Consider the following 15,805-nt stretch of genomic DNA (forward strand, 5'->3'; position numbering starts at 1 on the left):
AGTCCAGCCCAAAAACCTGAGTCCAGCCCAAAAACCTGAGTCCAGCCCAAAAACCTGAGTCCAGCCTCAAAAACCTGAATCCAGCCCTAAAAACCTGAATCCAGCCCCAAAAACCTGAGTCCAGCCTAAAAACCTGAATCCAGCCCAGAAACCTGAATCCAGCCCAAAAACCTGAATCCAGCCTCGAAAACCTGAATCCAGCCTCGAAAACCTGAATGCAGCCTCGAAAACCTGATTCCAACCTGAGTCCAGCCCAAAAACCTGAATCCAGCCCAAAAACCTGAATCCAACACAAAAACCTGAATCCAGCCTCGAAAACCTGAATCCAGCCTCGAAAACCTGAATCCAGCCTAAAAACCTGAATCCAGCCTCAAAACCTGAATCCAGCCTCAAAACCTGAATCCAGCCCAAAAACCTGAATCCAGCCTCGCTGCCAGACCAACAGGAGGTTCTACAAACTGCTGGATCAGTTTTTCACTCACAGCTTCAACTTTTGATTGATTATTAACTCTTTTATTGAGAAAGCACGATGTGTTATAGTAGTGTTTTGCTCTCAGCATTTTTAAACTTTTACTGTCAAACACGTTAGAACTTGTGGCCTTCGACACGAGTGTTAATTTGTACAAAAACATTTTATCTGTGGAGTTCGTTTATCCACACAAAATGTGTTTTAAAGGTTAAAGGAGAAACAAAAGAAAATACTTTCTGTACTCATGGATAGCTTGACTGTACCAGAAATATATATACATGGTTGTCCCCATGTCCTCCACATGTCCAGCAAGTGTCCCCCGTTTGTCTCCCAACATCCTGTCAGGTTGCCTCCATTTCAGCAGAAACAGAGCTGCTGTTTTATATAATCTAAATCTTTTTGTTGTGTATATTTAGTTAAAGCTACAAACGTTTCCTCAAATCCTGTTGTTTAAATTCTCCTGTAGGTCCTGATTAAAATCGTTTCTGACCTGTAGATTTCTGAAGAAGTTCCAGGTTTCAAAGTGTTGCAGCGCCCCCWTGTGGACACATGAATAAGAATTAATTAGGTCATCGTTGACTCTGGTCTGAATCAAACATAAAACTTTAAAAACGGTTTCCAGACCACGAATTTTAATTGTTTTATTCTGAGCAGATGTCAGTGCTTGTGATATGGGTTTAGTCACAAACCTTTTGTTTCTTTATTCGTAAAGTTTTATATTCAACTCGTTTTTCCCTTTTAAAAAGTGTTTTAACACCAGTCTGTCTCATTCTGCAAGTTGTTTTTGTGGTATGAGAATTGTTAAAAAGATTAAAAAAAAAAAACAAAGCTAACAACAATATCAGATTTTATGGGTACTTTCTGGACTAGCTYCAGCTGATGGTTTAATAAATGACTCTGCTGTCCTCTGAGGTTGGATTTGATTAGTTTTAGACCCTGGTGAAGATCCTCATGGTTTCTGATCCAAACCAAAAACCATCTGCTCCTCAGTTATGAGATCATGCACAGCTGCTGGAGTCCCGTCCCTAAATGCCGTCCCAGCTTCCAGCAGCTGGTCGCCCAGCTGGAGACGCTGCACCTCAGCCTGTCCCCCAGCTGTCCCCCGCTGCTCTACGTCAACCTGGAAGGAGACGAGGAGCCGGACCGAGGAGGAGAAGGAGCTGCCGGACCTCAGGAGCTCGCCCGCTCGCTGGAACCCGACTCCTCGGCTGAGGCCTCCAGCTGGAGCGTCCCCTGGCAGCGCCGGGCCCAGGAGGAGGAGCGGGACTGGCTGGTGGTGGGGTCCGGGGCGGCCCGGGCTGTCGGAGGAGACTACAGGTACATCATCAGGCACTGTGGAGCCGCCGAGGAGGAGGAGGAGGACAGACTGCAGGAGCAGGCTGAGGAGGAGGATACTGTCATCAACGTTTGACCAATCAGAGCGCTGCTCTCAGCTGAGTGGACGCTGGCTTCACACAGACGGTCCAGATGGACCGGTTCTCCAGACAGGAAGCTGCAGCCTGGATGTTGACGGGTTTATTAGTCAGAAGTTTTAAATCTTTTAATAATAAATGCAGGTTTTACAGTAAAAACATGACATTTAGTGGTTTCAGTCAGATATGTTCCATGTGACCCTTCCTGTTTCTAACAGACTGAAACATCGTTAATGATCATGTCTGATCCGTGTAGGAGAGAGGACTCGTTAAGACTTGTGAAATAACATATTCTGACCTCTGAGACCTGCTGATCATGGTGCAGGACCTGCTGGATTAATCAACTAAAACCTGCAGCGGTAACCCAGATTATTTCATTCCAATCTGAGTTTTTGCTTGTTTGAGGCGAACTGAGACATTTGGGACATTGCTTCAGTCCAGAAATGATTCATTTTATTTTGAAGGACTGTGAGACCATGAGCAGAGCTGGAACCAGGTCTCAGGTCTGGACTCGGCGTGTCCAACATGTCTGACAGGAAGTGAAAAGAACCAGTGCTACAAGCTAACGTCAGGCTATAGGAGCCTGTTTTTAACTTTTAAATAAAGTTTTCTATAAAATGATGGAAAATTTCATCGGTATGTTTTTTTAAGGTGAAAAATTAAATTAAAAAAGGAAAAAAGACTGTAAACTAAAACATTCACTTTTTAACACCGATGGTTTTATTTTAATGTCTGTTTGACAGTTAGCTGGATTTACTGGTTGGATTATAATAAAATTATTACGTTTATCAAAAACTGATGAATTTTTAGAGTCGACTCCGTTCAAGATGGCCGCCACAGATATTTTTACAAAAATTTCTCAAATTCAATTAATATAATGAGCTAAAATATGAAGTGGTAGTARCTGAGTCATCCCCGACTCGTACTCTGAGGGTTTATGTCTGAGGCTCTTATTGTGAAGGACTGAAGGAAGTTGCATTGAAAGCATGGAGTTGTATAGAACAGCTGTTTTTTAGACTCTCAGCTACTACCACACCAAACTTTGGTTTAACATCTGTAAAGGTGGCAGAGTTATCTCCATCTCTGTGTTTGCTGATTAGCTGTGGCGGCCATCTTTAATCCATTAATTTACTAATTTTGCTAACAGATGACCTCTTCCATAAAAAACAAAAATCATTTTTCAGCAGCTCTAGTAACGATGTAAAGTTTCAGGCAGTGGATTCTTGTTTTCCTCCTGTTTAAATGGAAGTATTTTATCGATCRTGAGCTGAAAACTGATTTAGTTTTATTTTAAATGTTAATAAATTATGTGTAGAAAGTTTAGACTTGATGTTTTTATCTCCGTATGACTGATTTCAGATCTGTACAGAAAGCTCCAGTGTGACACTGTTGTAAATAAATGTTGGTACTTGTGTCAGAGAATTGATATTTATTGTACTTTTACTTTAGTACATGGTACATAACCTCGTCTGCAGTAAATAAGCACATATCAAGAAGTGTTTTTGATAAAACATTTATTAAAGCCGTTCCATTTGCATCGAGTATGTTTGATTTGTAAAAGCCAACGTTCTGTTTAAATTAAATTAAATTGATCAGTAAAGTTTTCTATGTTTGGACCAAAGATGTTCAGAACATAAGACCAGAAAAAGTTAAAGAAACTAAAGATTTATGTGGCAAAAGGGTTGCCTATCATACGGTGAAACAAGGTGTGCTTGGTGAATAAGGAGGACTGGTACAAGCTTGGTGAGCGGTGGTCTTGCTGGTCCAATCAGACAATATGAGGGGGTTCATGTGAAGAACACAGTCTTAAAATTGATGAACAGAATTGACAAACCTATTGTATATTGGTTTTAAAAAAAACAGGTCTCTAAAGTACTTGGGGAAAAATATGTAAAAATTACATGAACAGAAAATGACTGAAGTACTTTTACACACTCTTTMAGAAATAAACTGTTGYATTTGCTGAACCAAACTGGTTCCACTAAACCACGTGGACTAAATTGAACAAAATATTTTATTTGTTCAATTTACTCGACTAGGCTCAGTGGAACCAGCTGACATGACTTTGAGTAAATTCAACTCTTCATTTTTTAGAGCAGAAACATCTTTCATGATGAGTTCAAACAGATTTCATTTGTAACGAGTAACCAGGTGTTACTTTTTAAAGAAGTAAAAGGATCATTTTTAACTTTTAAAATGTAACAAAATAAAAGTAAAAGTAGCTGTTTAAAAATAATTGGTAAAATTACAAATCCTCAAAAAACTACTTTAGTAATGTAACAAAGTAAATGTACTTAGTTACTATAAACCTCTAAAAATATATTTATTGTACATCCTATAGACTAGAGATCCTAAAACTACTGTACAATAATAGTATCCAGGCCTTCATGCTGGTTCTTATTCGTCTGATTATTTCGCATCAGAGCGCCACCTAGTGGCTGCCTCCAATTAAATGTTTTAAGCCCCGCCCCTTCACGTGGGGTGTTTTTCTGACTAATAAATATTCAGATTAAATTTTCAGCTAATTTAGTTCTGCTTGCTGCAGTTTAATACAATTGATCAACACTTTTTAAAATGTTTTTCTGAGTTTTGAAGAAAATCTTGTTAGACGATGATGSACCGATGAGTTGGAAGATGTGTCGGTGGGGGTTCAACAATACGTGTATCTATATCAATATAATCAATACAGTGCTTTAGGTTCAATACACAYGATTTATGGATCAATACAGATTTTTAACATTTATTTTATCAGCTTGTCTTCTGAAGATGCTGTTGCAGATCAGTGGATCTGTGTTCGACTACTCCACCTGCTGCATTGTGGAGCACAGATCCACTGAGAAACTTGCTGTTTCAGCAACATTTCAGTTAAAAACTGAACTTTAGAGGTTAAACAAATGTTCATAATTAACTTAGATAAACTACAAGCGTAGAAAGGCATGGACATTTCTCTTTTTTGTATTAAAATATCAAACCACRAGACTAAAATATCGAACCGAATTGTGAATTTTCTGCATCATTTCACGCCTGTAGTCAGGGTTTTTAGTTATGGGTGTACAGCATTTTTGATATATTTAATGGCGTCTAAAACCATTTGCAGCCCAGTGAGTTTATTTCTGCTGTAACCGTGTGGATAAGAGATATGGAGCTTTTATMAACCACCATGAAGCATCTCATTTCGCTCCCAAAAAGAAGTCGTATTTTTATGAACRAACTTTGCTAAAACTTGTATGAACTGAGAGCATGTTTAGAATCAGAGAGAGAATRCTGAGTTTGAGAAAATCTTCAACCAATAAAAAAATGTAAAAGAAAAAAAAAGTGGACATTCTCGCCACCTWGTGGTCAGGATTGAGTACTGCAGTATTTTTGTTAAAATAAATGATGGGAGAAAAAAAATCTGTCGTAATGTAAACAGAACCTAAAGGTTTGACTGTGTGGTTCATTTGATTTTAAAATGATCCAGAGAAGAAAATAAGCAACATAAAAGTTGAGACAAAATGCACAAAGAACATACAAATTGTTTGAATACAATCCTTTTTATTAACATTTAACTTCCCTACACCTCAACAATAAATAGTTCATTTTGAAAGGTTTGGCTTCCTTAAAAAATGCTAGTTGGATTTATCTATTAAAACAAAACACTGTTTTTGCACCCATTTATTCCTGTTTTAGGTCACAAGGAGGCAGAGCATATTTCTAACAGGTTGACATCAGTTCATCGCAGGAACATAAAACATCATTTTGCTCTCAAACCTTCACTCTGAGTCATTTCATACCCAGAGACACGAGTTTGAAATTCAGACTTGTGCTCGCCGTATAAGCTGCAGGATTTAAACTGAAGTCAAAACAATAACCTAATATTTAACAATTTATTAAAATACATGCCCCTAACTGTGTAATGACCACGTACTGTTATTTATTGTGTATTGGATAAACTAGACTTTTACAAAATGTTCTAGTCGATTAATGTTGTAGCCTATGAGAACATCTGGGCAGGTAAATTTATTTTCATTTCTGTGAAGTGACTAAAAGGTAAATTAAACCATAGAAATAAGTGATCGTCACTTTGTGTTATCCAAGTACTAATAATGAATGTACTAGATGTGTATATAAAATCAATCAAACCAGTTAATAATGGTGTTCCCCTTTAACTTGTGTGTTTGTAGCAGCACTGCACTACGTTACGTTTTTAACACCTACACTGTTTTTCCCCACGAGGTGCTGTTTTCAACCCACCTGTGGAAAAATGGAAAGGTGTGCACCCACTCCTCGACAAACCTGAGCTGGTTAAAGGGAAAACATCCCCGATTAGCTGATGAAAAAGGTGAAAAAGTGGAAGCCAGTTTTGTCATAGGCCACACCCATTTCCGCAAAAATGTAAATAAAATAAAATAAAATAAACAAATTCTAGCTCGACTTTTAACAGTTTGATCCCAATGAAACTCTCCATGTTAGTTTAGAGAGCACGCTGAATATAGGATGAAAAAACAAAAGATTATTTTGCAAAATGCGAAAGTTTAACCTGTGCAAAAATCTTCGACAAGCTACCTAAACATATTTAGTAATATCATGGAGGAGTCAACTATGTTTGACAAACATTGACCCATAGGGGGCGATATGGAGCAAAACGTATTTCCTGACAAAAAACTTGGCTCAGATCTTGCATTAAATAGACAATCGTAGTTACGAGTGCTAACTCGTAACCAAAAACATGTAGTTTGCCTTCAGGTCCAGGCCTCCCTTGCAAAAAGAGATTCATGATCTCAATGAGATTTTTCTGGTTTAATAACTAAAAACAAAAATAAAAAACACCGACTATGCCATGAAAATGCCATTKGAGTTGTACCAATTCAACCAGCTCAAAAAGCAGATTTACAGTTTAAATAATTATATCATCTATAAGGGAAGTTTAACATTTTAAAGCAAATACAGTGGGTCTGAATAACGGCATCTATTTMCCAGCTGGATTTGTTCAATTCCAGTGGAGTTTCCATAGAAACTACGATGGCTTCCTGAACAATGTGAGCCTTGCCCACTTTGTGCACGTGTAAATTATCTACTGGCTTGAGGTCAGACCTAAAATGTATCATTTAGAAATACTGACAAACTGCACTGGGTTAAAAACAGTGGTTCCCAAAGTCAGGGTTGGGACAGCATCAAGGTGGGGTCCTGAAAAGATTTTCTGAATTAACTATTTTAGAAAATAACAATCAACTAGGGTTGGGCAATATTGGCAAAAAAATTAATCACGATTAATGTGTTGTATTTAGCCGAAAACKATTAATTTAAAGATTAATCCCCCAGAGTCCCTGGACACCCTTGTATCCTAGTCACATGACCAGTTGGTAGGGAGAAAATTGGCTCTTCGTAAAAATCTGTTCCAAATTGTGTCAAAATTACAGACTTCAGGCTATACATCAAACTTTAAATTGTGTTGATAGATAAATAAATTACAGAACTTTTTTTAATATTCATCATGTTAGAAGGGGAGAGGAGCACCAAGCAGTTAGTCTGCCTGGTGGCATTAATCGTATTAATCGTCAAGTGCCAAAAATTAATCGACTGTTTTTCTGACGATTAATTGCACACGATACGATTATGCCCAACCCTACAATCAACAACAATTTATTTGCCTTTGTTATTACTACAGTACAGTTAATGTACTTAGCATGGACAAACATAGCATAATGAATATTGTTTTTTTGACGTGAAAACAATGTTTATCATCCAACAACAGTTGGGGGCTCAGGTCTCTGGTGCTACTTTGAGGGTCAAAAGCTGAAAGGTTTGGGARTCACTGACCTACAGGAAAGGACAAWGTCGTCYGAGATCCTTCAACCTCTCAGGATCKTCTGAGTYTGTGGTGAGCGCCATCATCTTTGCTGTTTGATCAGAGGGTGTCTGACGCCAACAGACTCAAACTGATCAAAGATGAAGAGAATCGTGGACAATGACCACCCTCTCTACAACAGCTGAGTCACAGAAGCACRTTTAGTGCAAYATTCATTCCACTAAAATGTGCTACAGGTCGTCCTTCCTACCATCAAACACAGTCCTAAAGATGTCAGACCACAGGTCATCTGTCACTTTACACCATCTGCAAATTTTATCTTGGATACTTTACTCAAACATCATCTCGTCACCWAACTACTTCCACTTTCAGTTATATTTCTATTTTATTTCTATTAAGCTTGCATACAATGAAAATTTATTGTCATCGCAATAACAGCCTGTGTAATAAACATYGCAAACTGCCTGAACTGCAATAACAAGTTTGTATATGAGTTTTGTCACTCAAATGGAAGCTTGAAGTATTTCACCAATCRAATGGAGATCTTCRTGTCTTTGGACGATTGGATGGATCTCGTTCTTGTTGGAATGGAATTTTTTTTTCTCTGAACCCAGGACAGAAAGACATCAACACTACATTTATGTATTTGCTCATTTATCACAAATCACATCGTTATCACATTATTAATCACTGTTTTTCCAGTTTTCCTATCATGCAGCCCTACTAGTTATATTTCCATAAGTGTTTCTCCAAAGTGTATATTTTACTTCTTTCTAGTGTGCTTTGTTAACCTGATGGATAGCCCCTCATCAGAGCTAAACCAATGAAAATCTGAAGCTCCTTTGTTTAATAGTTTTTGAGCAATAACAATTGTTGCATGCTCAGACACCCCCTCTTTGAAAGGAGCCCCTCCTCAAATATGGGGTCTATCGTAAAACCACTGGCTGGCGCAGTGTAGGTCAGACTCATCTACAGTCCTGACTCATTTCATGTTGATTGGTGCAGTCGTTTTTGTGCTACGGTTGACAAAAAAAAAATCACTGAAATAAATAAATAAACCGGTCAAAAATAATATGACACCTGCTTACGCTTCGCGTGCGGGAGTCATAACTAATTGTACTCAGGGATCAATAAAATATTCTGATTGCTTCAGTAGATTGGGCTCAYTGCATCTCGAAGTTTTACAGAATATGCAGCCTACACTGTTGTACATTTTATTAYGTTTACTGGAAAAACAAAGTATGCTAACGTCTATAAAACAATATGCATGTAATATGCAGATCTGGAGTCATAATAAAGCTTCAGAATAGTTCTCAGGAGGACTTATCAAATTAAAGGAGATATAWTCATCTCATGGATTTTAAATGAAATCGTAGGTAAATTTATTTTTACAGAATGTTACTGCCTGATTTTTCTTTAAAACCCTGCCTTGTTTCCAGTGTTGCACATCCTTGTTTTCACATCCAAACACACATTAAWAAAACGAGGTTACAGACCTGAAAAGATACAAGGGTTTTACACAAAATCAACCTCTGATCTTGACTTCTTATTCAAATTCCCACTCYTATTACTAACCTGATCATTAAAACAACACCTGTCAGATACTATATTTTACTGTTGGCATCAATCGGGTTCCATATAAACTCTAATTATCGTGATTCTGGTTCTTGTTTAGTTGGTTCGGTTGGGCAGCAGCTCCAGGTTTCCTCTCTGCAGCCGCCATGACGGCAGCCACCGTCCGCACGTTTCGGTCTAAAACAACATGGCGGCGACACGAACCCTGAACGAACTTCACTCACTGACGAGGCKAAAATCGGAACCGCTCGGCTGCTTGGCGCAATCGGATCGGTCCGAGCGGAACGTGAATTCTGCTGAAAATCTAATAATAAACAACTACACGAACATGTCGACTCATAAAAGCACCGTAACAACACGGCCTGACAGACTCCACTCCACCTTCACTCGGTTCTGGACACCCGGAGAACGAAATGGATCCGTTAGTCTGGCTGGTGTTGGGCTGACAGAACCAGAACCTCGTGTCCCGATGATTCGCTGCAGTAATGAGACAGAATCATTGCAGAAAACATCATCGTTCTTCTCAGATCGCAGAAACACGCTTCGTGCAGGTGGCGACGCCAACACAGCATCTGCGCATGCGCGAAGTGGACGTGTGACGTCGGACGAACGCGTGGTTTTTTTAAGCACCTCCCTAAAAAAAAAAAAGATCCGCGTGGACAACAATCCGTTTTGGAATATCGTGAGTTATTATGTCGGATTAATGTCGCGGCGGACACACACTCGGTGTGTTCCGGTTGGCAAAAGGTAATGTGCCAGCAGAGCACGTGCTGCTAAATGTTTGGTGTTTTAATGGACGGCCATTACTGGGCTCTGTCTATGGCCTGGAGCTAGCTGGGTGTTTGTTTTTTTTAACAGCATAGCAAATGTAACATATCTTTCATTAAACTTGCAAAGAGCACGGCGCAGAGAGCATTTATTAACATTCCCATCATCCTTTGCTGTTTTTACTAAACTTTGTTTACGTACAGAGAGATGTTGGATAGCTGCTAGCTAATGTAGCATCACAGAGCTAACAGACCAAAACAATATAAGAACACCAGGAATTACACAACCTATGTTTGAGGTCTGATTTGAGGTAAGTATCATATCATAACACATCCCTGCTAATTGTTACTACTTTGCTTTAAAACCATCATGGCCGCTAGCTAAAGGAGCTAAGTTAGCACCACGTGGTTTCAGAGAGCTACGAATAATCTTGTGGTAAAGTAGTATTCTGGCTTTACATTCAGGTTTTTTGTTAGTAGCTGGAAAAAAGACAATTGTGTTTTTTACATACATTCAGTCTTATTTCTAATAAACACTATGAGCTACTGGAATATGATCAACAGAAATACACACACCATCTGCCAAATCACCTRATATATGTGTTCTTATTTGTAAATTAAATCCAGTATGTGATATAAAACCCTGTCTTCTCACCATCCTGATGTCTAAAACATGGTTCTCAAACACAGTTTTCGTGTCATAGCCCCCCAAATATCTTTAGCTTCTGGACGGTACACCCCCCACTTTGCAAACCAACAAAAAATGCTACAAAATATGTAAAGAAACATTTAGAAAACGTTTAAAATGTTTGTTCTCGCATTTGTTCACCATTCAATGGTATTACATTTGTTTAGCGTAGGAATTTTATTAACTAATATGATTTAAACACCAAAAAAACAACTTTTCAACAGACTGTTGACAATAAAAACATAACTAAAGAAATCTAAMCTGATAAACTTTCTTAAAAACCTTTCAGTATATTATAAATGATATTTATTGAAAAACATCAGATTTTGTGATACTGATTTAAAACATTTGATAGATTAAATAATAATTAAAAATCAATTCTTATCTTGCCTCCAGCTTTCKGAACACTGGTCTAAAACAACGTATAATAATCTTCATCAACCTTTAACTGAAGTTTTCTTACATGTATGACTCCAGAAATAATCCTTCCTCGCATGACTTAGWTTTTCCTTTGAAATGGACATTTTTCTCTGCCATTTGCCAAAGTATTGGGAAATCCCATCATGTAACGCTTGGCGGTCAAACCAACTCATGCACCTTAGTGCCGTGGAGCAAGGTGGCACTAGAACTGTAACTTGAGTTATAACAAATAGTTAATGGAAAGTGACAGTCCTGTTTGCAGCTTTGCAGCGGCAGGAAACAGAAATCTTGTGGGAAAAAACATCTCAACCTGTCCTCAGTCTCATCTTTCTTATGGACCAAACAAACATAAAACAAATTAAAATCTACAGGAAGAAGAAAATAAGACACAGAAATTAAATGTTTGGTCATGATGGAGAGACTCAGAGAGGGACTAATTAGATTTTTGACATTTAGTGAGTTGGATTTTGTAGTTATTGTGTAGTTTTAGTGTGTTTAGTCAGTTTTAGTGWGTTAGAATCAAAACAATGAGACGATTTTTGACATAAAGCAGAACTCAGCTCTGCATGTGAGAAATGTGGTCCTTTGTGCTGCAACTTTTCACCATTGGTCCTTTTTTCCTTCAAACAAGAGACGCACAATATATCAGCATTAATATTCAGTATCAGATGTTGGTCATTTTTTAGAATATCGGTATTGGTTCGATAAGTAGAACTGGGCTGATATTAACGTCCAATATTGATTTCCCACTTTTTGCCATTTGTGTTTGTGTTTAGGGAGGGAAATGTTTGGTCGAGTGGTCTCTGTTTGATCTTGATACTAATTAGTTTTGGGCATAATCGTATCGTGTGCAATTAACCGTCAGAAAAACAATCGATTAATTTTTGGTACTTGAAGATTAATACGATTAATGCCACAAAGCAGACTAACCACTCGGTGCTCCTCTCTGATTCAAATATGACCGACATTTAAAAAAGTTGTGTAATTTATTTATCTATCAACACAATTTAAAGTTTGATGTTTAGCCTGAAGTCTGTAATTTTGACACAATTTGGAACAGATTTTTACGAAGAGCCAATTTTCTCCCTTTAAATTGTTCATGTGACTAGGATACAAGGGTGTCCAGGGACTCCGGGGGATTAATCGTCAAATTAATCGTGATTAATTTTTTTGCCAATATTGCCCAACCCTAATACTAATGCTGCCCAGCCAGGAATAACTGAAGTAGAGCTGTGTCAGCTGGTCGTTTTTTACGGTATCGAAAAAAAGACACATATGTTTGTGTGTGTGTGTGTGTGTGTGTGTGTGTGTGTGTGTGTGTGTGTGTGTGTGTGTGTGTGTGTGTGTGTTTAAATATACACTGCCTGGTAGGGTTGGGCATAAACATATCGTGTTCAATTATTCGTCAGAAAAACAATCGATTACTTTGTGGCAATTGACGATTAATAAGATTAATGCCACCAGGCAGAGTCCACTCGCTGCTCCTCTCTGCTTCAAATATGATGCACATTTTAAAAGAAGTTCTGTATTTATCTATCAACCCAATTTAAAATTTGATGTATAGCCTGAAGTCTGTAATTTTGACACAGTTTGGAACAGATTTGTATGAAGAGCAAATCTTTCCCACTAAATCTGTCATGTGACTAGGACATAAGTGTATTCAGGGACTCCAAGGCATTAATCGCCAAATTAATCGTTATCGGCTAAATACCACAATTAATTGTGATTAATTTCTATTGYCAWTATTGCCCAACCCTACTGCCTGGCCAAAAAAATTTGTCACCAAAAAAAGGTCACACTCTAATATTTAGTTAAACCWTTAGCTTTGGTTACGGCCCACATTCTCTGTGGTGTTGTTTGGATAAAMTTCAGTGTCACCAGATTTATTTCATCCAGTGTTGCATTAATGTTTCACCAACATCTTTCATTGATGATGGTAGAGTCTGACCTCCTGCAAAGRTTCACAATGGACTCTGTGGAGCCARYCYATGTGTGAAAACGATGTCTCATGCTCCCTGAACTACTCTTTCACAATAAGAGCCCCATGAATCCTGGCATTGTCGTCTTGGAATATGTCCGTGCTATCAGAGAAAAAGCAATCATTGATGGAATAACCTGGTCATTCAGTATAATCAGGTCAGCTGACCTCATTCTTTGAGGACAAACTGTTGCTGAACCTAGACCTGATCACCTGCAGCAGCCCCACATTATAGACCTTAGTTAGATCCAGATGGACAATTGGTTTTTGGCCGGCAGTGTGTATACAGGGGTTAGACATTAAAACTGAAACACCTGTCATTTTAGTGTGGGAGGTTTCATGGCTAAATTGGACCAGCCTGGTGGTCAGTCTTCATTAATTTCACATTGCACCAGTAAGAGCAGAGTGTGAAGGTTCAATTAGCAGAGTAAGAGCTCAGTTTTGCTCAAAATATTGCAATGCACACAACATTATGTGTGACGTATCACAGTTCAAAAGAGGACAAATTGTTGGTGCACGTCTTGCTGGATTTTAGACTGCAGTAAATCACTGACTTGAATTACAAATGCCAATCATTTGGTCAATCTAATGGAGTCTCATGCTTGATGCTCACACTCAAGAAAAATGAGTATCCAGGATAATGTCAGCATACCACCAAGAAGGACCAATCACATCCAACAGGATTAACTGTGGACGCAAAAGGAAGCTGTCTGAAAGGATGTTATGGTCTAAAACCAGGTGTTTCACTTTCATTGTCTAACCCCTGTATATATATAATTTTTGTGATATCAGTAAATATTGTCTATTGACCATAACAGCAATATTAAACCATGCATCCCTACCTCAAACCAATATATCAGCCTCCCACAACATGTGGTAAAGTATCTGGATGTCTGGAGGGTAAAGACAGACTGGGATTGGTCCGGTCACACAGAGCTTATTGTGAAGCTTTGGGATACATTTTATATAAGGATACATTTTAAAGATGACTTCGTTCAAACTGACGCTTGTAAACCAAAGTAGCTTGTTACAGATTGCCAAATTTCAACAAACTATGTTCCAAAAGCAGTCTTGTAAATGAATATCTAAATATATTTTATATATTTCACTGAACGTCCGTGTGTAAAAACATGAAAGTCCATCAGTTGCTGAGTCATTCTGGGTCTTGTTTTTCAGGATGCCATCTTGAACGGTTGTGCAGCAAAGCGGGATCCTGCAGGGACCTGTTCATGGCCTCTACAAAGACCCGGCACAGCATGGTGTTCCTGAAGGACGGGGCCAGTGCCCCGGCGGCGGCGGCAGGCGACCCTGTGTGCCTCGCCGCTCTGAGGCCCGAGAAGGTGAAGAGGAGCGGGACGGCTCCGAGCACCCGTGTGTTCGGCGACGGGGCGGGCTTCAAACATAACACGTACACGGTCAAAGGGGCCTTGGCGAGGACGGACAAAAACCTTCCCGCGGGTCCGAACGGCGACTCGACGTCGCCCGTCAGCATCTGCAGGGGCGTCAGAGTGACGTTGGACAACAGCAGCATGTGGAACGAGTGCTTCAGGTGCAGGACGGAGATGATTCTGACTCAGCAAGGCAGCAGGATGTTCCCCTACTGCCGCTTTCGCATCTCAGGCCTGCAGCCGTGCAGGAAGTACGCTCTGCTCATGGACATCCAGCCTTTGGACAACAGTCAGTACAGGTGGACCGGTGAGAGCTGGCAGGTGTCCAAGAAGGCCGAGAGTCAAATCAGGACTAATCCTTTCGTTCACCCGGAGTCCCCCGCTACGGGTCAGCACTGGATGCAGAGTCCGGTGTCCTTCTACAAACTAAAACTCACCAACAATGTCTCAGACGAAGAGGGGAACATCATCCTCCATCCACTACACCGCTACTTACCCAGACTGCACCTGGTTGAGACGGACAAAGCTAATGACGTAAGACTGAACGGTCCCAACGTCCTCACCTTCTCTTTCCCTCAGACTGAGTTCATGACGGTCACTACGTACCAGAACCCTCAGTTCGCCCAGCTGAAGGTCAACTTCAACCCGTTCGCTAAAGGGCTGAAGGACGACGGGTTGAACTCACTGGTTCTGAAACCTAAAACCAATTCAGGCCGAGAGGTGAACAAAGATGGAGGCTCCGCGCTCCCCGAGCAGCATCCTGTGAAGAAAAGCCTGAAGTTCTTGCTAGCCAACCACAAACCTAAAGGCTCGAAAGCCGGGGACGCAAAACCCACAGCACCTAAAGAGATTCAGATAAATGTGGCTAAAACTGATCATTCTGCTGCTCCGGGAGGAAGTGCAAGGTATGACTTACATTTTTGTGGAAAACTGTTTAAATTTGTACCAAATATTCTGTTTGAGTCTTAAAAGTGTTTGGATCAAACCGTTATTAAAGGTTATAAAGAGCCGTGTTTGTTTTCCAGCTGCCAGGAGAGAACTGATCGTACAAAACATAATAATATAACTTCAGCTGATGTATATTATTTATACTAAAACCCACTCCACAGAACTCATAAACACATCAGTCACAATTAGGGGTGTAAGAAAATATCGATACACTGAAATATTGAGATATTTCATTTCCCGATACTGTATCGATATTCTAAAGCCCTGTATCAATTTTTTTATTAAGGTTTAAAATGTCAACTTTCCTGCCAGCCGTTCATTTTTATGTTGTAGTTCAGCCTCTGACCACTAGTTGGCAGCAGTGAGCCAGCC

General features: G+C 39.5%; 2 protein-coding genes across 2 annotated transcripts in view; both read left to right on the forward strand.

The window, feature by feature from the left end:
- tyro3 (TYRO3 protein tyrosine kinase) overlaps window positions 1-3,418 on the forward strand; it is a gene marked incomplete in the record, with an annotated part of 19,301 nt that extends 15,883 nt beyond the window's left edge. Inside the window, 1 exon segment of the mRNA XM_014022121.1 lies at window positions 1,460-3,418. Coding sequence (XP_013877575.1) covers window positions 1,460-1,880 — 421 coding nt within the window.
- Window positions 3,419-9,883: 6,465 nt separating this feature from the next.
- Window positions 9,884-15,805, forward strand: part of mgaa (MAX dimerization protein MGA a) — a 19,651-nt gene continuing 13,729 nt past the window's right edge. The window contains exons 1-2 of the mRNA XM_014022122.1: window positions 9,884-9,991; window positions 14,274-15,390. Of these exons, the coding sequence (XP_013877576.1) occupies window positions 14,327-15,390 (1,064 nt within the window). The 5' untranslated portion in view covers window positions 9,884-9,991; window positions 14,274-14,326. The remainder of the gene's footprint in view (window positions 9,992-14,273; window positions 15,391-15,805) is intronic.

This window comes from Austrofundulus limnaeus, unplaced genomic scaffold, assembly GCF_001266775.1.
Source record: "Austrofundulus limnaeus strain Quisiro unplaced genomic scaffold, Austrofundulus_limnaeus-1.0 Scaffold318, whole genome shotgun sequence".
NCBI lineage: Eukaryota > Metazoa > Chordata > Actinopteri > Cyprinodontiformes > Rivulidae > Austrofundulus > Austrofundulus limnaeus.